The following is a 22,367-nucleotide window of genomic DNA, read 5'->3' as shown; positions in this document are numbered from 1 at the left end:
ACAATAAAAACGAAATTAATCTGATTTCATTCACACACACACACACACACACACACACACACACACACACACACACACACACACACACACACACACACACACACACACACACACACACACACACACACACACACACAATTTTTATGAAGAGAAAATAAGAGAATCTGCAACATCTTACTGTTAATAAATTATTATGCAGCTCAAAAATATTATGGGTAAAATCTCTCCACAATCTGTTTTGGATTCACAAGTTCACCAAACTGGTGAAACAAACTTGGCTTGCTGTCCTTGAAAGAGGCTCGAGTTCGAGGCTCAGCTCGAGCTCTGAGTTAAACCACCTTATAACAATACTGAGCAGAGGAGGCTCAGAGAATAAGAGAAATAGAGGAGGAGATGGGGAGGAGAAGGGTTGCTGGAAGATTTGTTGCTGCATGACGCAGTGACTGCTGCTTATATACGCTCGTAAAGATGATTGACAGGACTGAACGTTTGGAACTACATTAATCAACACAGTTTCACTGATGATCCTGAACGAACCCAAAACCCCGGATAGAGTGTCTGAGTGAATGTGGTCTGGACTGTGTGGATGAGGCTCATTGTGTCTCCAGAGACGCTGTAGAAGGACAGAGTTCCTGCACTGGGATCCACATACACTCCAATTCTATCACTGATGGGCTTTACAGGGAGAACAGTGTGTGTGTTATTGTGTATGAATGAGTAACTGGAGGAAGAGCAGAGCAAACTCCAGGACTGATCATTATGTCCAAACCAACACTCATCAACCCATCCCTTCCTGCTGATGCTCTTGTATGACACTGATATATACACACTCCCACTCCACTCAGTCTCCCAGTAACAGCGTCCACACACACTCTCTCTACACAACATCTGAGAATAACCACCAAATCTGTCTGGATGATCAGGATACGGCTGATCTGTGTCCGTGTAAGTAATCTCTCTGTTCCTCTCAGACAGACGGAGGTGTTTATGCACTGTGTTCAGATTCAGAGTCAGCGGACGTGAATCTGATGAAGAGAAAACATACCAGAATCAGGAATTATGAATCTGTCTGATCTTTAATGAATCTGTGTTTAATGTATCAATAGTGTCTCAGTACAGCTGATCAGATATCCTGTGCAAACCATCATTTACATGATCAATTATGAAACTCGTATCATGATTTCTTTCACCTTCTCCAGGATAAAACATGAACACATTCAGTGAGATTCTCTGCTTGTTTTCTTAGTGACTTACATTGTAGGAAGTCGTTCCTGGTCTTGGGATTGATGTTGGTGAACGTGACTGTGGAAATATAAACAGACATGAACAGTGTAAAGAGAGATGACAAGATAAAACATTAATTTCTGAGACATTTCTAATGTGATGCTCTATGGATATAAGATGATGAAGGACTCATTTCTGAGAGCAGATGATTCTCCAGAAGCCTCATTTTTAAAACACAGGTATCGGTGTAGCTTATCACATACATCACCTCGATGCAACCTGGACACATCATCAGTGATGTTACCTGGGGTCATTAAGTGTTTCAGATCTTTCAAGCATCATACACTCTCTCCCAGGCGACCCAGCTGAGGTTGATCAGGCCCCAGCTTGTGTCCAGGTAGCCCTACCCCACCCATGGTTCTCCTGTCTTTATCCACAGCCACCTTGAGGCAACTTCTGCTGACTCTGTGACCTCCTTAATGGCCCTTCCCTTACTGGTGCCTATGATGCCCAGGATGTTATAGGCCCTGCAGAGAGACTAGCTAGCAAACCCTCTACATCCAACCTCAATGGCCTCACACCGTGCTCGCCACCCATTGTTCCGGCACTCCTCCATTAGCTCAGCGTATTTTGCCCTCTTTCTGTCATTGGCCTCCTCGATACGATCCTCCAGGGGTACGGTAAGTTCCAGGAGAACGATCTGCTTAGAGGTCTCTGAGATGAGTAGTATGTCAGGCCGCAATGTTGAGGTGGCGACAGCTTCTGGGAATTTTAGTTGCTTCCCCAGGTCAACTTTCAACTCCCAGTCTCGTGCAGTTGCTAGCAGGCCTGATGAGGTGGCTCTGGCAGCAACGCGAGATCACACGTGCATATTTTAAGTCAGGACTCATTTCACACATTAGGAGTTTGAATCGCTGACAGGTCCAGATATTTAGCTTGCCAAATGTCTCACGGGCATTGGCGATTCTCTCTGATCGCGTCTTTGATCATTCACACTGCGTGATTGTCACTCGCGTGCACAAGCACCGATTTGCCTATGATTTCGGGCATTTGTCGGCGATTTGGCAAAACCTGTCGGCGAGTCAAAATCGGGGCTAAAATCGGGCAGTGTAAACTAGGCTTAAGAAATCATTGGGACTTCACTCCTTTCCATTAACAAACATCCCTTTCCCAGTAACCGTATGAATGTGTGTTTTCATTATTTTGTGTGTTTAGAATAGTTCAATAAACTTTTGTTTACCTTTTTCATCTATACAAGTGTCTTTGGCTATGTGTTTATAATGGGTCCTGCACACTGTGCGATTTTTCAAAATCCTTTGCGAATGTCCCTTGTCAGACTGTACGAACATGATCGCCGCTGTAAGCCATGTCACACTGAAAGATCTCAGTTGGCATTAATGTCAGACTGAACGATAGTGAAGGCGCGCTAAAAACGGACGCGCACAAGAAAACTCGTCCGGAGTTTTATATCATCAATGAATGACGCGTTCGGTGACAGTGAGCTGCATTACACGCGGGACTGAAATGCTGGCTACAAAGAAATCTCTAGCACTCGTTTTGGTCATAGTTTGTCTTGAAAAACAGAGATATTTGACTGTCGTAGTAGGAGAAGTCACACTGCAGGATTGTGTGCCAAATCTTCTGACACTGCCAGAATTTCGTCTGAGGTAAAATTGGATCGCAGCGCTCATTAATCGGCTGCCGGTGAACATGTCAAACTAACGACCAAAGACGTCAGATTTTAGCCTAGGATCAGAGGAATCTTTTAGGATTTGCTAAATTTGTCTCAGATGGCCAAATCGTGCCCAAAATCGCACAGTGTGCACCCGGCTTAAGTTACTGCCTCAAACTGATCGATTGTGCTACCTAAGCTCACAAACAGTGAACATAAAATTTATATTATTGCCGTTGTAACGGGTAATATTCAAGATTGATAATGTACTCTAATTTCAACGTATCACTGGGCGAATAGTTGATGAAGTGTTATATATCAATTTTGAATCATTTATTATGTATTATGGTTTCTTTCACTGTAATTCAATACCCCTTTGAGTTATATGATCCGAACCAATTCCTTACATCAGATAGATCCTAAATTCCATGAATTTCATCATACATCATATATCAAAATGTTTGTGCAAATGGACATTTTATAAATAACAGAAACATTTCTGAAACTGTTGTGCGTTCACATTAAGGATCTTTCTACACTCATCTTTATAAAGGAGGCACAGGACTTCACCTCTGTCTGAGATCTTCTTGATCTCCTCTTTGCAGAAATCCTCCAGACTGTCTCTCAGCTGATGGACAGATTTTGTAATTTCATCAAAAGAGGAGAGAGAACTGAAGGGATCGTCGGGTTCGTCTGTAGTTTCAGGAGGAGCTGAAAGAGACTGGGAACTCTACAGAAAACAGAAATCAAAACTCATCAGCTCTGAACTTCAGCCAATAACCTGCTCTATATCAGATCTGAGCAGCTCTTGTTGACTTGACTTATCTTCAGTGACTCGCCTCAGTCTAGCACTTTCACACAATCAGCTTCATTCTTCTCATATTCAGCTTTTTATGCTACAAACTGTAGTATTTGATACTTACACTGAAAACAAGTGCACTTTAGCATATTTTTATGCAATTAGCTAATATTTAGAGTGTATTTGACCCACTTAGGATTTAAGTATCTTTAATGTAATTTCATAATTATTTCTATTGGCTTTTAAATATTGTTAATGCTGACAAGCATTTATGGTAAACTAAAATATGCTTCAATGTCATTTCTATTGAAACGTTTGTGATGTGTTTATTAATATTATTATTAGTAAAATATAAGTTGCTAGTAGCAGCAGTAGTGAAGTACTTTACATGTGCTTCAGTACGTCAGTCAACACATCAAAATAAGTGCACTTTACAGGATAAAAGATTATTAAAGCATAATGATTTAAAATAAACAAATCAATTTTTTTAATTTTATATTATTACAAAGTGTATTTAAGTGTTTATGGAAATACAAATCAATCTTATAAGGTTTAAAGATCACCTGAACCAATTTCGGAGATAATTACTAAAAATATTGTTGTAGAAAGAAAATATTTTTTATGAAGATTATTAAAAAAATCTAGTTCGGTGGAAACGTCTTGGTTACGTATGTAACCCTTGTTACCTGAAGGAAGGGAACGGAAACGTTACATCAGTACTGACGAAATGGGGGTTTTACTTAGAAAGCCAGCTGCCTCGGAATTTAACATGACGAGGGGCTGGCTCAGCTACCAAGGTACACTGGGAGGCATATCCTATTTAGAGAAATGCAATCACAGTGCCTACCCGCAGGGAGGAATTATGAATACATGTATGACCCATGTATGGGCTGCATACGGAAGAACCTGGAGTATCCAGCCACAGGTGGAAAGGTTTTTCAACCCCAGGCATGGCAAGGGTCTTGCCAAGGGAAAACACAAGCTTAAGAAGACTTACAATGGAGAATACACGTGGTGGTTGGCCTGCTGGGGAACCATGCACACGCGGCACCTAACCTGACATGAGGGCTGGGACCATTCGGGCATGCACTCTGGGGCCAGCATCAACAGTGCTGGAGGAACTCAGGGCCTTCGGGGAGGCTCACCTGAGCGAATAAGCGCACCTATCCAGTCCGATTTAGTGGAATGGCGCATCAAGCAAAGACACCAGCATGTGTCCAGTCACTGGCCATCTGGGGCGAGTATATGAGAGGACACAGGCTCCACTTGCAGAATATAAAACCTGCTGAATGTGTTGGGTGTTGCCCAGCCTGCAGCTCTACAAATGTCTGTCAACAAGGTGCCACGCGCTAAAGCCCAAGCGGCAACTATGCTCCTAGTGGAGTTTGCTTTGACTCCAAGGGGGCATGGCAAGCCCTGATCCTGGTAAGCCAGGACAATGGCATCCACTATCCAGTGAGACAACCTCTGATTGAAGAGAGCCTTCCCTTTTTTCTTTCCCCTTAACAGACAAAGAGATGGTCTGATGTCCTAAAGCACTGGGTCCTGTCTACGTAAGCGCAAAAGGCATGTACTGGACAGAGCAGTGCCAAGGCTGGCTATGCTTCCTCCAAGGGCTTCGTCAAGGGTCATGCTGTCCTACTGTTTTTGAGTCCAGCAGGTCGTGGTCAGCGGCTATTGCCGCCACGTAGACCTTGTGGGGGGAGGGAGACAGCCTTCTCTCCAACCCTTCCTGGAGGAAGGAGAGCACGGACCCAATCTGGCATTTGGTGGGATCTTCTCCTCGAGTGGTGGTGGTAAGCTACTCAAACCTTCCGCGTGCCATGCGGTGCCCCCTCTCTGAGAAAGGAGGTCCTTCCTCAGAGGAATAGGCCAGGGAGGTGCTGTCGCAAGGAGTACAAGTTCGGAGAACCAGGTCCAGCCGGGCCAATACAGGGCGACCATTAGGACCTGCTCCCTGTCCTCCCTGATCTTGCACAGGAGCTGTGTGAGAAGGCTCACTGGGGGAAACACATTTTTGCATAGGCCCCACGGCCAGACCCGACCAGCACGTGCCTATCCTTGAGCAGGGCTCGGAAGCGGTGCAGGGCAAGATGTACGGCCAACAACTCGAGGCAATTGATGTGCCACACACGCTGGGGCTCTTTCTAGGCCCCAGCGGTGGCATGACCATTGCACATGGCACCCTAGCCCGTGGCAGAGGCATCCGTTGATACCACAACATGCCTGGAAACTCGTTCTCAAGAAAAGAGATCCTATGCACTGGGCAGAGTTTGCTCTTTTCCCAGTTGACCCGAAGGCCCAGACGGGCAAGATGGTGGAGAACCTGTCCCTGTTTTCACAAACCTGCTCTCGTGAGTGGCGAGATTCAGGATTCAAACCCCGAGCTGCCTAAGTGGCACTAGGACTGCCTTGACGACCTTCATGAAGATGTGAGGAGACAGGGCCAGCCTGAATGGGAGAATGGCCTACTGGTATGCTCTCCCCTCGAAGGCAAACCAAAGAAATGGTCTGTGTCGAGGAAGTATGGAGACATGAAAGTACGCGTCCTTCAGGTCGATCGCTGCAAACCATTTGCGTGGACGAACGCATTTGAAAATGCGTTTGGCTGTCAACATCTTGAATGGAAGCCTGTGTAGGGATTTGTTCAAGATGCGCAGGTCCAGGATTGGCCGTAACCCACCGCCTTTCTTGGGTACAATGAAGTATGGGCTGTAGAAGCTGGACTTCATCTCGGCTGGAGGTGAATGATTCGGTTCTTTCTTTAACCAACAATAAGGTGCCGCTGGCCCCTTTTTGGGAGCCAGCAGCGGGTTGGGATAAAAACAAAGGATTCTCCCCTGGCCCTTCTCTGGGGGAAGGAGCGGTCCTGTCACCGTATCCTGGGAGAGAACCAAGTTCACCTCCGAGCGGCCTGTCTCAGGACCGCTGCTTAGCCTTCCGTTTAGCCGGCTTCGGGGCTGAGACAGGCTGTGCCCCCTTCCTGCTGGCACCTCCGCACTTGGGCCCGGGTGAAGGCTGCTGCTGTGGGAGCAGGCTGAGGCGCCTGGGCCGGCAGTGGAGCGGGCGCAGCAGTGGGCCGCCAGGGCAGGATGTGCTTAATGGCCTGTCTCTGAGCGGCCGAGAACTGTTGGGCAAAGTCCTCGACCATAGCCCAGCCTGGGAGATGGGAGCGTTCAGAAACCGGGTCCTGTCAGCCTTGCGCATCTCGGCCAGGTTCAGGCATAGGTGGTGCTCCTGGACCACACAAGTGGACATCACCTGACCTACAGCTCGTGTGGTCACCTTTGTCGCCCGTAGGGCAATGTCGGTGGCCGCCTGCAGCTCCTGATGAGGGCAGGGTCAGCACTGCGCTCGTGCATATCTCTGAGCACTTTCGCCTGATGGACTTGAAGGATAGCCATAGAATGCAAAGTGGACGCGGCCTGCCCCGCAGCTCTATAGGCCTTGCCCACGAGAGTGGATGAGAACCTACAGGCCTTGGAGGGGTGCTTAGGATCGCCACACCACGCGGAGGCGCTCTGCAGACACAGCTGCATTGCAACAGAATGTTCCACAGGGGGAACCCCAGTGTACCCGCTAGTCACGCCACCATCGAGCGCAGTGAAGGCAGAAGCGGTCCAGTTGTGAAGAGAGCGCTCACAATAAGACATGGGAGACATCCACGACTTCGACACCTCTTCATGCACCTCGGGAAAGAAAGGCACTTGAGGCTGGTGGGCGCACTTGCCGCGGGCCGCCCCCAGATACCAAACATCAAGCCTTGAGCGCTCGGGACATGGTGGAGGGTTCCACTCAAGCCCGATGCTCTTGGCTGCCCAAGCTAGCATGGCCGTTAGCTCTGGATCAGACTCGGGCAATACTGGAGGGAGGCAACACAGCCGAATCCTCATCTCCAGAGGAATCAAACCCGCATTGTGATGCAGTGATCGACATGGCGTCATCAAACAACAGCGCCTTCATTCGGAAGCACCACGGGCTGTGTTGGGGGGTGTGGCCTGAGGAACGTTCTTCGGGTTGCTTCACACCCTCAGATCGCCCTGACCACCAGCCAAAGTGGTGCCTCTCGTGGAGACCTCAGATTGGGGTGTGGTAGAGGGGACTCTCCCTCCTGCATGGAGTTCACTGAGTCTCGATCTCAACACAGAGATGGTCATGTTCCCGCAGTGGGAACATGACGCATACATGAAAGCCCGCTTGGCATGCACTAAGCCCAAGCATACCAAGCAGCGCTCATGCCCGTCAAGCAGACTAACCTGTCGCCCACACCCAGGAACGGAACATGGACAAGACATCTTTAAAAAGATGTACCAGAGTTTTTTCTCAGGCAGAGTGCTGAGACGCCCAGGGAGAAAACACAGACCTGCACAGATCACTGCACAGATTGACAGGAATGCGGAACCCGTGGAACCCATATCACCAACACTCTGGGGAGACACTCGTCTTAAAGAGAAAAATCACTTAGGAAGGCAAGTTGAACTCTGCTCCAAAGCAGAAGCATAAATGCGTGACTGCTATGCAACGGCGTTTATACCGACGTGGTGGGGCGGGTTTGCATTAGGCAAATTCCGCAGACCATGACATTGTCATGTCATTGGATCGTTTTGATTAAGATTGAAGGCAGCTGGCTTTCTAAGTGAAACCCCCATTTCGTCAGTACTGACATAACTCATAGTGTACTGACAGAAAGGGAAATGATACCATCAAGTAAAAATACTTGTGTAGTGTTTGCCACCTAATAATTTATTCCAGAAGAATGTCTCTTGTGAGATTTTCCAGGGCTTTGTAATTGTCGTCTTTTTAAACAGAAGATGATCAGATGAGAGTCTGAATGATGATTATATGATAATAACACAGCACTTGACTGAATCTGACTCGATTCCTGACAGCATCTCAGTCAGCGGCTCATTCTGATCATGAGAGCAGCAGATCTTGGTCAAGTCCACTATGATCCTGTTCTTCTAGATATCTGTTACCTGCAGGAAATGAATGTGATGTTGTGTGTGTGAAAGCTGCTCCAGCTCAGCGTCTCTCCTCCTCAGATCATTGATCTCCTGCTCCAGTCGCTCCAGTCGTCCTTCAGCTCGACTCACTGCAGTCTTTTCCTGATCTCTGATCAGCTGTGTGACCTCAGAGCAGCTTCTCTCAATGGAGCAGATGAGCTCAGCAAAGCTCCTTTCACTGTCTTCCACTGCTGCCTGTGCAGAGCGCTGTTAGGACACACACCACAATCACACAGTGGCTTCAGCGGGACTATTAGACTGAGACGTCTCAAACTTCTCTTCTTCTCCAGACTCACCTTATGAGACTCCACATTCTCTCTCAGCTGCTGAAGATCTTTCTGTCTCTGCTGGATTTTCTGACGGATCTTCATCTGCGTCTCCTTCAGCTGTTTCTGGAGGACAAATCAATAACAGGAAATTACAACTACTTTCACACAAAAAGGTTTAAAGATCGAGCCTGTTAAGTTTAGTTTCAAACCACAGATCCAGTTTCCTGAAATGAGATTATTAATGAATATGAATATTAGTGCCCAGTTTTATATGAATACTTCACCCTAAAGTCATCATTTACTTGCCCTCAAGCCATTCCAAACCTGTGTGACTTTCTGTCTATTGGGACAGAAACATAATAAAATGGGAAACATGATAAAATATTTTAAAGAATGTCTCAGCTGAATAAAATATGGTGACGAGTCAATAACATCAAACCTCATTTGTTCTTGAATGTCCCAGTTATCAGTGAATTTTTACATTTTTGATTTCATCACAATTGATCAATGATTTGATTTGATTTCTGAATCAAAATTTGGCTCTTTTAAAAGTTTAAATCTTTAAAAAAAATATTTGTAATGGACATACTATAAAAAGAACAATTGTCATGTGTGAATTGAACGTAACGTTAAATGCTTAACGTGCTATTAAATGACAATGCAAATTTAAAGCAATCAGCTGAACTTGAGGGACTTTCTGACTCACTTAAGTAGAATTTAAGTATATAATGCAATTTCATAATTCTATTGAGTTAAATTGAAATATTAATTATCATTCATATGTATTTTAAAATAAAACTTAATTAAAACTTTAAATTTGACACTATTACAAAGTGTACATTTTAAACAGTCATGAAAGTTTACTGTCTTTGAGTGCACTTAAGTGGCCTTTTATTTCAATAATACTATTATCTGTAAGTATAGGTTTTTATTTAATTATATTTTTAATTTGAAGTACACTACAAGTGCACATGTTAATAAAATTAAGCAAAGTTATTTTTTTTAACCATTAGTTGTTAAGATGACTTTTATGCTTTTTTCTCAATTTTGGAGCCTGAAACTTTTCTACCCCGCTGACTTTCAATGTGTAAACTAAAACAGATGAGAAATTCTTTAAAATATCATCTTTTACATTTCACAGAAGAAAGCAAGTCAAACCGGTTTGGATTGGCATGACGGTGAGTAAATGAAGACAGCACTTTGATTTCTGTGATTAATCGCTCTCAGTTCATACCTGTTTCTCTGTCCTCTGAGCTGCAGTCGATACAGTGTTGTGGTTTTTATGATCACTCTCCTTACACCACACACAGATGCACTGTTGATCAGTGATACAGAACATCTCTAGCTCTTTATCATGTTTATGGCAGATCAAGTCCTGCAGTCGTCCAGTGGCATCAGTCACTTTGTGTGGTTTACGAGAGTGAAATTCCTCATGACGGTCAAAATGAGTTTGACAGAAAGATTCCTGACACACCAGACAGGACTTGACGGCTTTGTATTTTCTTCCAGTGCAGACGTCACACTCCACATCTTCAGCTCCAGCGTAACAGTCAGCAGGAAGTTTAGTCTTCTTCAGTTTCTCCACCATTTCGGCCAGAATGGTGTTCTTACCTAAAGCCGGTCTTGGACTGAAGGCCTGTCTGCACTGAGGGCAGCTGTAGTCTCTCTTCTCATCCTCCTTATCCCAGCAGTCTGTAATACAGATCTTACAGTAACTGTGTCCACAGGGAATTGTCACTGGATCCTTCAGGAGATCCAGACACACTGGACACGTGAACTCATTCTGATCCACTGAAATTCTGGCTTCTGCCATTTTACTGCATGAATACAGAGACACAAACACACAACAGCTCAGCAATACTTCAGTTTCTGTTTCCCTGAACTGAGGAGTTAAAATAATTCCAGGTTCTGTGTTTGAATGACGTGTGTAAAACAGGTAAAGCAGCTTTCTCATTCCTGGTCACAGAGAGTCACTTCCTGCTGTGTTTATGTGAACTTCAAGTGGAGTCAGAAATATTGTAATTATGAGCTCTGAGCACATGAATGACTGAGCAAACTTTTATTTACAATTGACAAGAATTCTGAACTCTAGATGATGATCTTCTCCAGACTGGAATTTGGGGCAAATATCAGGATAGACGTCATGTAATGTATTTGTTAGTATTATAATTTTTTAATGTACATTTATTTTTAAGTTCTTTTCATAATGCATATAATTTCAAAGCAGCTTTATAGAAAATGTGTTTACTTACAGTTTCAAAGTAATGTCCATATGTCAGAATGGACAGTTCTAAGATAAAACAGATTATACAGTTATCTAACATCATGTTTTCAATAAAGCAGAAATCTAAATTCTACATTTATGCATTTTATGCATTTTTAATTAACACTTGAATGTCTGTAAGTCTCGTAAAAAAGAAACTTTAAAAAAAATGTATGCATAGGCAATGCTTCTATCACTTGTTTATGCTTCTTTTTTTGCCTAGGTTTTGATTCATAGATTATTTAAGAAGATGTGTAATAGCGCCCCTATCGTATAACAGTTAAAATATGGAAATATGGAAAATTCTCATAAATAAAATTCCATCAATGGCGGGGAAAGAGTTAAAGCAATTATGGCAACAATTTTCATGTGTAACCGCCCGTCGCTGCGGACAAGACGTATAAATAAAAAGAGATGCGTAGCCCACGGTGTAGGGATTACAACGCAGGCCCAACAGAGATGTATAAATCAGCCTTAAGTGTACTGGATAGTTTGACTCACTATGTCAGTGTCCAAGGTTGATGTGGAGAAAGGGAAGAATGCTGCGTCATGCTCATGCCTCACGGCATGTAGATTCATGATCTCGGGAAGGGATCCGCATCCAAAGTGTATTGCATGCATGGGTGTCAAGTGTGCTCAGGCCCCACTCGTGGATGTGGGAAGTTATAAGCATGTCAGCCAGGATTTTGGAAAGAAGGCTTTGGGTGGCTGCATCTTCTAAAGAAGATCTGTGTTGCTCTACTATCCCTCCCTCAGCTAAGGGAGTCCAACCCTCTCCTCAGTGGGATCTTTCTTCATGGTGGCATATTATGGTTTCGGAACGCACTCACTATGAAACATTATTGTTAATTATGTTTCACATTATTATAATCTACATTTAAGCTATTAACACCCAGCATTTAACACCCAGTAAACATGGGTCTAAACATTCTAATATTCATCATCTTACAGTGTAAACACCCTTACTACTTTTATATTGTATTGCTCATTCCTTCGGATCCTTATATTAGGAATGTGTGATACTTCCAACCCAGGCTCATTGGAAATACCTGACTCTGCCTACATTTTGGCAACACCCGAATTATGTACCTCCAGGTACGTTTACCTGCACTTTTTGGGTGAAATGTCCACCGGAGGCGCTGAGTGGTAATATTTTTTCTCCATTCCAGATGCGCGCAACATGACATCATGACTTTGAGTAAATATACACGCGCCAACCTGAATGAATATTCATCAGAATGAATATTTATATCCTAATTTTATATTTTGGAGCAACTAACTCCACTCCTACCCTAAACCTACCAACTCTCAACAATATAAAACATGTAACAGGCAAATAAATGTGCAGTCACATGTATTTATTGCAAAAACTGAACAAAAAACTGTATAAAAGTATTAACTCATGTCGCATTCCAAGTCTTCTGAAGTCATATGATATCTTCATGTGGAGAACAGAGTTGATCTTAATGTTTTAGTCGTTGAAATGATGATCGCGCTCCTTTGCGAACAGAACACACACGCACTCGTTCATTCATATTTCTAATTCAAATGATACACAGGGCAAGTGACGCGATCGGTCACGAGACACACGAGAGCCAATGGCATTTTACAATCAAAGCTGATGTAATGACGCAATTGGTCACGAGGCACACGACAGCCAATGCTGTCAAAGCTGACCTGACGTTTCTTCCGGCGGCAATATTTGAAATGTATTAATATTCGTCAGATGGACTCAACGTTACTGATGGGATTTTCTTCACACAAATCAATCGTTTGGCCTCGGAACACTTGGGATATTTGTACTTTCTGAATAAATTATGCATGCAGTCGTATCTGCCTGTTATCCTGTTTTTTTATAATAAACAAATGGGTAGGTTTAGGGAAGCGATTAAGTTACGCGTTCAAAATGTGTCTGAATATGAGTGTGTGTCCACAAGGTAAATGGATTTATAAACACACTAAAATTGTTTTTTTTGGAAATGTAAAAATGCAGAATGTTTCTTGTGATGGGTAGGTTTAGGGGCTGTGTGTGTGTGATGGGTAGGTTTAGGGGCTGTGTGTGTGTGATGGGTAGGTTTAGGGGCTGTGTGCGTGTGTGTGATGGGTAGGTTTAGGGGTAGGGGCAGTGTAGAGGGATAGAGTGAAACGCCGTTGATAAACACGCTAAAAAGCGATTATGCGTCTTGATAGTACGCCAAAATGGCATACAAATTGGTGTGTCATGCATACGCCATTTCATGAGATCGGTCTGGGAATGGAGAAAAAATATTACCACTTAGCGCCTCCGGTGGATGTTTCACCCAAAAAGTGCAGGTAAACGTACCTGGAGGTACATATTTCGGGTTTTGAAAAAATGTAGGCAGAGTCACATATTTCCAATGAGCCTGGGTTGGATACTTCATTTATTTTTAATGAAGTTCCAGCTCACGTGGGGAAGAGATTGTATATATGCTTTCCCTTCATTTCACTGCGGAATCGTTTGTAAACAAGTCTCAGGTGCTGGATTTGCAGGCATATTGAGATTAAAACACAATGCTGTGCCTTCTATATTGGATCTGACAGGAATAGTGCAGCAAACTTATGTGAGTAAAATGTATTTTTTAAATGTAATAGTAGACCCGGGGCTGTGTGTTTTCCAGATGGGCTATCAGTTTTTTTTTATCCAATCCTAGCCGTGGGCGTTTACTTCCAAGTCTCCAGTGCGTCAAACCCATCAAAACCCAGCGTTTTGGAGAGAGCCTCAAAACCAGTGTAGAAAATAGCCTATTACTTATTAGTTATGTTTTTGAATGTAAAAACCACACGAACATCATTAGTTGACCCCAGACAACAGTATAAAAATATAAAAAAGCCAGTTCATGACACCTTTATGTGTTTATGCAACAATAAGACATATATAATTTAATTCCTTACCTCCGCTGATTCCACCATGTTCTTCTTCTTCTGAAATAAATCCTAAGCTTATTCCTCACAGCATGTCTTCCAAACTCGAGGAAAGGAAAAATGAAGCTGATGCTTTGTTGATTGAGGTGTTGGGGGCGTTTACAGCTTTAGCTGCCTCACACGTGGATGATGTGTGCATAAAAGGCTGCGCGGAACGTGAGCGTGGTCACATAAGAGCTACTGAGCAAGACTTGAGAAACTGAACCTCGCTTTGATTTCATACGAGTTACATTTCGTTTTGATATGAATTACCTTATTTAAAAGGAGACTCTTTGGAGAATTGAAAGGTTTCTTGCTCGTCTGATCAGCGGCTCCAGAAACTTTATGTAGCAGGATGCAGCTGTTGGGCTTCTGCCACCCTAAGTGGTAATTAATTTTCTGTGCTGTGAGTGGCGCTGGGCAATTAACAGGGAGCCACCCGCGATGGCCAAGTCCCTTTATAAACCGGGACTTTTCTTTTGACAAGTGACGTCACGGCACGCGACTGTGTTCCTGTTTACCTGCCTAGCGATCGGAGATCTGCTTCAGTTATCTGTTCTATCATAGCGCCGCAGGTATGATTAGCTCCGTTCCTCTATCCACTCGTTTGACATTGCAACTTGGGCTTATAGGAATGTTTTGTGTAGTAGAATCCCCTGTGCTGCAGTAGCCCTTTCTTCCAGCTGAGTGTGCACCCTGTAATTGGCAGTAAGAGCCGGGGCCCGAGACTCAACGCTGGTAATCCTAGGTAGGTGACTACACGGAGTGATGGTGGAATGTTACTGTGGGATACGTTTACAAGTAGACCTTATGTGTATTTCAGGGAGTGCAATTTAGCCGGGGTGCAGCCGCCAGTTGGCGACATCGGCGCTGAACATCTGCTGCTTTGCTTACGGTTGTTTTCCTGTTAACGTCACGTCGTGTGTACGGACGTTCGTTATACTCGTTGGCTGGTTTTCATCCGGGACTTTTGATTATCGGACTCGTGGTTGGTTCGAGTTCACCGGTTGTTGGCTGGCGTGTGATACTATTGCCTGCTTAACTCTTTGATCCTTCCCGTTATTTTTGTGAATCAGTGGTTGAGTGTAAAGTGTGTTGCTGGGCTAGCTGGCCCCACTTTGATTGTTTTGTTTGTTTATTATTTTTTTGTAACTTGTTTATAAGTTTCTTTTTTTTTTATTTGTTTCATTTATTTAACCTCTTGTATGGAAGTCATTTTTTGCTGTTGATATACCAGAGGACTAGTTTAATTGTGATTTTCTTTCTTTGTGATTTGCCCACTGACTAAACCCTGGACGTGCTCGATCCAGTGGGCATTTCTGTTTCGTTATTGATTGTTGTGGATGGTTTTATGATAATGTTTCTTCCATTTAAATGTTTATTTAGAGTTACTGTCTAACTGTTAGTCTTTACAGAACGAGTTGTTTATTAGACATTTATTTATTGTATTGTTTATTTTTGTGTATGTTTGTTTAACTTTTAAGTTTATTTCTTTTGTCCAGGTGCGGAGACGCGGCCAGTGGGAGCAGTGCCCCTTGCGGTGGTGGGTCCCTTGGTGTGTGCTGTGTTCACCGAGTGTGGTCGTTTCATTTGCAGTGCGTGTGTGAGGTTGACACGTGTGATTGGGGTGTTTCTTTTTGATGCTCATTGCCAGAGCTACTAGTCTCCCACTGGTAAGATTCCGCCCTGGGTGATTGTGTTTTTTATTTTATTGTGTTGTACTGTGTATTTTTGGTTGCTGTGAAGTTTGACTTAGTTTTGGAGTACGTGTGTGTGTGTGTGTGTGTGTGTGTGTGTTTGAGTTTTAAAGTAATAATAAAAATACTGTTTTTTTTATCGGACCACTGTCTCTGGCTGATCCATCAATGAACTTGAGTGCCTGGTTAACATAAGATAACAAAATCTTTGGGTGGAAGTCCCTTCGTGGCGTAGTCTGCTAATGTGTATCCCTCCTGCCACATTTGGCGTAGTCGGCAGGGTTGTTTGGTAAAGCCAGAGACGTGTTCCTTTGTTGTGTTGTTGTTGTTTGTTTTTCTCTGTTCTTTTCTTTTTTATAAGCAAAGCAGCAGCTGTTCTTTGGTGGACTGGTAACGAGGCAGGTAAGGTGGGGATTTTTTATTTTTTTGTCAATTGGCTTGTGCATTGCCAAAATATGGAACAGAGTGTGGCTGAGGGGAATGAGTTACAGGAGTTGAGGGACTTGATAGCTCAGCTGAAAGCTGATAATGAGCGTCTGCGTCAGATCTCGGGCCCTGGCCCTGCTCCAGGCCCTGCTCCTGCTCCGGGCCCTGTTCCTGCCCTTTCTCCTGCCCTTGCTTCTGCCCCAGAAAGGTTAATTTTTGTCCCACGTGATAGGAAATGCCCTCTGTTTAGTGGTAGAGCAAGCCCAAAGTTGGGGGAGTGGATTGAGGAAGCGGAAGCTTGCATGAGGGCACGACATTTGACTCCTGCTGATCAGGCATTTTTTCTTTACGATCACCTAGAGGGGGAAGCTCGGGATGAGCTAAAATATCGTCCGAGTACAGATCGAGCAGACCCAGCTAGGATATTTTCTGTGTTGCGGGAGGTGTATGGCTGTACTGATTCATATGTAGCTCTGCAGGAATCCTTTTTCTCCAGAAGGCAACAAGAAGGGGAATCCCTGCAGGAGTTCTCCCTTGCCTTGATGAGCCTTATGGCGAAAGTGAAGAAGAGTGCGCCGGGGAGTATGCCCAATGCTGAGGCACTGCTAAGGGATCAGTTCGTGGAGCATGTTCTCGATGGGGCATTGCGCCGTGAACTCAAGCAGATGGTACGCCGGGAGCCGACCGCCACTATTTTGGAGGTGAGGGGTGAGGCAATTAGATGGGAGCGTGAGGGTTTACCGGGGGGTTTGAGAGGGCGTAGCTTCTCTGTCCCCTCAGCATTGGGGATTCAGTACAGGGTTCAAGGTAGTTCCCAGACAGTGGCTTCTGTGCCGCCTGCTTCTGAACTGAGTGAGATCAGGGATTTGTTAAAGTGTCAACAAGAGCAGCTTAAAAGCCAACAAGAGCAATTGCAGAAGCTTACCCAGAGTTTGTCCCTTTTGCAGAGTTCCTCTCAACGCAATCGTTTCCCCCGCGATCCTGTCAAGACATGCAGGCGTTGCCAACAGCCTGGCCACTTTGCCTGGGAATGTGATGGGGTTCGTGTTCCCGCTCGCTTTCCACCCCCTTCTCAGACCCCGCATGATTTTAGAAATCAACCTCGTGTGGCTCCAATGTCGGAAAACTAGCGCCCACTGAACTGCAGAGCCACAGTTTGGGTGGGGCCACTATTGGCTCAGGGTTTGGGTCCCAAGGGTTGGGGCGTGCCTCTAAATTAATGTCGTCTTGCCCTCATCTTGATGTGCTATTTGGGGGAGTTAAGGTACCTTGCCTGCTTGACACCGGGTCCATGGTGTCAACAGTTACTGAGAGTTTTTTTCGGCAGAATTATGAACCATGGGGTCAAGAGCGGCTGCAATCTTGTCATTGGTTGCAGCTTAGGGCAGCCAACGGACTGGCCATCCCCTACCTTGGCTATTTGGAGTTGGATGTCGAACTTTGTGGTAAATTGATGCCCAATTGTGCAGTATTGGTGGTTCGGGATCCCCCAAATAGCCAGTCCCATCTGGTTCCTGGTGTGTTGGGGATGAATGTGATCCGCAAATGTTATCAAGAGCTGTTTGGTGCGCATGGCGCAGCTTTCTTTGATTTGCCCTTAGTGTCGGAGGCCCCGGCCTCCGTGCTGCAGGCGCTGCAACAGTGTTATAGTTGCAGCATACAGGGACTTAGTTCTGTCCCAGGCATGGTCAAGGTTCGAGGTAGGAAGGCTTGTCGTATTCCAGGTGGAGTAATAAAGCTGGTGGCAGCCACCTGTTCAGAACATTACTCAGGGGCCACGGTGCTCTTTGAGCCTTTGGACTCCGGCCTACCTGCTGGCCTGTTGGCTTCCCCGGCATTAGTCCGGGTCGATCGGGGTACAGCCTACATACCCATAGTTAATGTAAATTCTACTGATGTTTTGCTTTTTCCACGTACCATTGTAGGCATGATTGATCAGGCTCACATTGTTAGCCTGCCGGCCGGGGTCATTGAAGTGCCCTCTGTTACTGCTACTGTGTTATCCCAACTGGTTCACCCCTCTGTGTCAGACCAGATAGAGGCCTTAGATTTGTCCTCACTGCCCACTGATGACCAGGGACCAGTGAGGGAATTGTTGAACAGATATACGGACGTCTTTTCGGCTTATGACATGGATCTGGGCTGCACTAACTTGATTGCTCATGATATTCCTCTTGTGGATGATACTCCTATCCGTCAGCGCTATCGCCGGATACCCCCTTCAGAGTATGAGGTAGTGAAGGAGCATATTAACCAATTGCTTGAGGCAAACATCATACGAGAGAGTAGCAGCCCGTACGCATCCCCGATTGTCTTGGTTAAAAAGAAGGATGGTAGCCTGCGCATGTGCGTAGACTACCGCCAGCTAAATAACAAAACCAGGAAGGATGCATTCCCTCTTCCCCGTATTGAGGAATCACTTGATGCCCTGACTGGTGCTCGTTGGTTCTCCACCTTGGACTTGGCCAGCGGGTATAACCAGGTCCCAGTGGCAGAAGTGGACAGATCTAAGACAGCATTTTGTACACCCTTTGGGTTATTTGAGTGGAACCGGATGCCCTTCGGGCTCTGCAATGCCCCCAGCACCTTCCAAAGGTTAATGCAGCGTTTATTCGGAGATCAACAATGTCAGTCGTTGCTGTTATATCTTGACGATATTGTGATCTTCTCCTCCACAGTAAAACAACATATGGAGAGACTGGAGGTGGTTCTGGGACGGCTGCAGCGAGAGGGGCTGAAGGCAAAGCTCTCCAAATGCGCATTTTTCCAGCGACAGGTTCAGTATCTGGGTCATGTGATCTCTGACCAGGGTGTGGCCACTGACCCAGGAAAAATTGAGGTGGTTGCTTGCTGGCAGGCCCCTGCCACCATCTCAGAGCTTCGTTCTTTCTTGGGGTTCGCGAGTTACTACCGCCGTTTTGTGCCAGGGTTTGCCAAGTTGGCCGCCCCTCTACATCGTTTGGTGGCTGTTCAAGGAAACCTCAAGTCGAAACGGCGGTCTGAGCGGGAAAATATTGGCATATGGAGCGACGAGTGTAGTCGTAGTTTTGCAGCTCTGAAACGTAAACTGACCACCGCGCCAGTACTCGCGTATGCTGATTTCTCCCTCCCGTTTATTTTGGAGGTTGATGCCAGCTATGGAGGCCTGGGAGCAGTGCTCTCCCAAGAGCAGCAGGGCAAAGTACGGCCGATCGCATATGCCAGTCGGGGGTTGAAGCCCACAGAGCGTAATATGCAAAACTATAGCTCAATGAAATTGGAATTTTTGGCCCTTAAGTGGGCCATGACAGAAAAGTTCCGTGAATATTTGTTGGGTCATAAATGCATTGTCTTCACCGACAACAACCCACTCAGTCATCTAACATCGGCAAAGTTAGGTGCTACTGAGCAGCGTTGGGCAGCCCAGCTAGCTGCTTTTGACTTTGAGTTAAAATACCGTTCTGGTAGCAATAATAGGAATGCAGATGCTTTGTCTCGCCAACATCCTTCAGGCCCTTCGGAAATGCAAGTTATGCTTTCTGGTACCTCTTTGCCTAAACCACTCCAGCAGGTATTATCGCTGGGGAATGTGGAGGCAGCACTGGCAGCCATCACTGCTTTGCCATGTCGTGGGCCCGCTGATGTTTCATTTCTCCAGCGGGCCGACCCGGCCATTCGGGAACTCCTGCGGTTTTGGCAACATAAGCAAAGGCCTAACTCCGAGGAACGGAAGCAGGTATCCCCAACTGTGTTGGCATGGCTTCGCCAGTGGGATCGCCTCCTGGAAACTGATGAGGTTTTATATCGTCAAGTATTGCGCCCTGACGGAAAAGAGACCGTGCTTCAGGTGTTGCTGCCCACATCATTAAAACAGGATGTGTTGACTCAGGTTCACCAGGAGCATGGCCATCAAGGGGTGGAGAGAACACTGGAGTTGCTGCGCCAAACGATGTTTCTGGCCAGGTATGTCTGCGGAAGTGGCACAGTGGTGTCAGGCATGTGAGCGATGCCAGGTGGCCAAGAACTCTCAACCTGTCGCCCAAAGTTTTATGGGACATTTGCTGGCCTCAAAGCCTAATGAGATCCTGGCTATCGATTATACCACTTTGGAGCCCGGTAGGACTGGTGTGGAGAACGTTCTGGTGATGACTGATGTTTTCAGTAAATACACTTTGGCAGTTCCCACCCATGACCAGCGTGCTCCCACTGTAGCACGTGTATTGGTAACAGAATGGTTTTCGAAGTTTGGGGTTCCTGCTCGGATTCATTCCGATCAGGGCCGCAGCTTTGAAAGTTCTCTGATTCAGCAGCTATGTGGTTTTTACGGAATCCAAAAGACTCGAACAACCCCATACCATCCGTCTGGCAATGGTCAGTGTGAAAGATTTAACAGGACCCTTCACAACTTGTTGCGGACCCTGCCTGTTGCTAGAAAGCGGGACTGGCCATCCTGTTTGCCGCAGATACTTTATTGCTATAATACGACTCCCCACCAGTCTACTGGAGAGTCGCCATTTTTTCTCTTGTTCGGGCAGGAGCCTAGATTACCAGTTGATTTCCTTCTAGGTAGGGTTCGGGACCCGGTGGGCGGTATGGTTCATGAGTGGGTGCAAGAGCACCAGGCCCGACTACAGGTAGCATTTCAAGGGGCCAGGGAGAGGTTGGACATGGCGGCTGTACGCCGGAAAAAGAACTATGACCAGCATGTTCGAGATGCTCCACTGGTGGAGGGTCAGCAGGTGCTTTTGCGTGACTTCAACACCCGTGGACGCCATAAGATCCGCGACCTGTGGAGTTCAGTAGTGCATCAAATCCTGAGGGCACCTAAAGATGGTGGGTCGGTTTATACAGTGGCACCCGTAGCCGACCTCACTGGGGCCCGTCAGGTGCACCGCTCTCTCCTGAAGGCTGTGGTGCAGGACAGTGTCTGCCCCAGTCGGCCTAGGTGAATCTTTGCCCACTATTCCTGCTCTTACACCCCGGCCTACTGAGGGGGACCCGTACTTGGACTTCGACCTGATGGCTTTGAGATGTGAAGGGTCTGTGGCTCCTGGTTCGCCAGATTTTGGTAGACCAGTGGTAATGGCTAATTCGGAATTGCAGCTTCAGCCTTCACCTCCAGGTATATCCTTGCCAGAGCCTGGTTCGTTGGCACAGTCATCCCATCAGGAAAGGACAAATGATTTATCCACCTCTTTGACAGATTTTCCTTCCGTGTATCCAAGTGCTGAGGTGACCAGACGGAAAACATCCCGGTCCACCGCGGGAAAACACTCTAATATCCATCATCTACCATAGATGGTACAGGTTCTGGTTGCAGAAGCCCACTAGGACTTTGAATCAGTGAGCAGTTTTGTCGCTACATGCTGAATATTCTACCTGCCTCTGTTTAGTTTTTTTCCGTTAATCGTCGGGTCAACGATTTAGAAGGGGGGGGGGGGGGGGGGAGATTGTAGCAGGATGCAGCTGTTGGGCTTCTGCCACCCTAAGTGGTAATTAATTTTCTGTGCTGTGAGTGGCGCTGGGCAGTTAACAGGGAGCCACCCGCGATGGCCAAGTCCCTTTATAAACCGGGACTTTTCTTTTGACAAGTGACGTCACGGCACGCGACTGTGTTCCTGTTTACCTGCCTAGCGATCGGAGATCTGCTTCAGTTATCTGTTCTATCATAGCGCCGCAGGTATGATTAGCTCCGTTCCTCTATCCACTCGTTTGACATTGCAACTTGGGCTTATAGGAATGTTTTGTGTAGTAGAATCCCTGTGCTGCAGTAGCCCTTTCTTCCAGCTGAGTGTGCACCCTGTAATTGGCAGTAAGAGCCGGGGCCCGAGACTCAACGCTGGTAATCCTAGGTAGGTGACTACACGGAGTGATGGTGGAATGTTACTGTGGGATACGTTTACAAGTAGACCTTATGTGTATTTCAGGGAGTGCAATTTAGCCGGGGTGCAGCCGCCAGTTGGCGACATCGGCGCTGAACATCTGCTGCTTTGCTTACGGTTGTTTTCCTGTTAACGTCACGTCGTGTGTACGGACGTTCGTTATACTCGTTGGCTGGTTTTCATCCGGGACTTTTGATTATCGGACTCGTGGTTGGTTCGAGTTCACCGGTT

At 45.9% G+C, this 22,367-nt stretch overlaps 1 protein-coding gene and 1 long non-coding RNA gene across 2 annotated transcripts in view; one reads left to right on the top strand and one right to left on the bottom strand.

Annotated features, from left to right (window-relative positions):
* Positions 1-115: 115 nt before the first annotated feature.
* LOC137092901 (tripartite motif-containing protein 16-like) lies at positions 116-10,885 on the bottom strand. Its single transcript, XM_067457439.1, has 6 exons — positions 10,202-10,885; positions 8,995-9,090; positions 8,672-8,905; positions 3,467-3,626; positions 1,255-1,302; positions 116-1,025 (listed from the first exon to the last, which is right to left on the bottom strand). The coding sequence occupies exons 1-6, from the start codon at positions 10,778-10,780 to the stop codon at positions 505-507; spliced, it is 1,638 nt and encodes a 545-aa protein (XP_067313540.1). The 5' UTR covers positions 10,781-10,885; the 3' UTR covers positions 116-504.
* A 3,830-nt stretch (positions 10,886-14,715) lies between these two features.
* The window catches only part of LOC137051056 (uncharacterized), an 8,573-nt gene continuing 921 nt past the window's right edge, over positions 14,716-22,367 (top strand). Inside the window, exons 1-2 of the long non-coding RNA XR_010899915.1 lie at positions 14,716-14,900; positions 15,655-15,825. This is a non-coding gene — a long non-coding RNA (uncharacterized lncRNA). The remainder of the gene's footprint in view (positions 14,901-15,654; positions 15,826-22,367) is intronic.

The sequence above is a fragment of the Pseudorasbora parva genome, chromosome 2 (genome assembly GCF_024679245.1).
Source record: "Pseudorasbora parva isolate DD20220531a chromosome 2, ASM2467924v1, whole genome shotgun sequence".
NCBI classification, from domain to species: Eukaryota; Metazoa; Chordata; class Actinopteri; order Cypriniformes; family Gobionidae; genus Pseudorasbora; species Pseudorasbora parva.
This window is presented reverse-complemented; position numbering and strand designations above follow the sequence as displayed.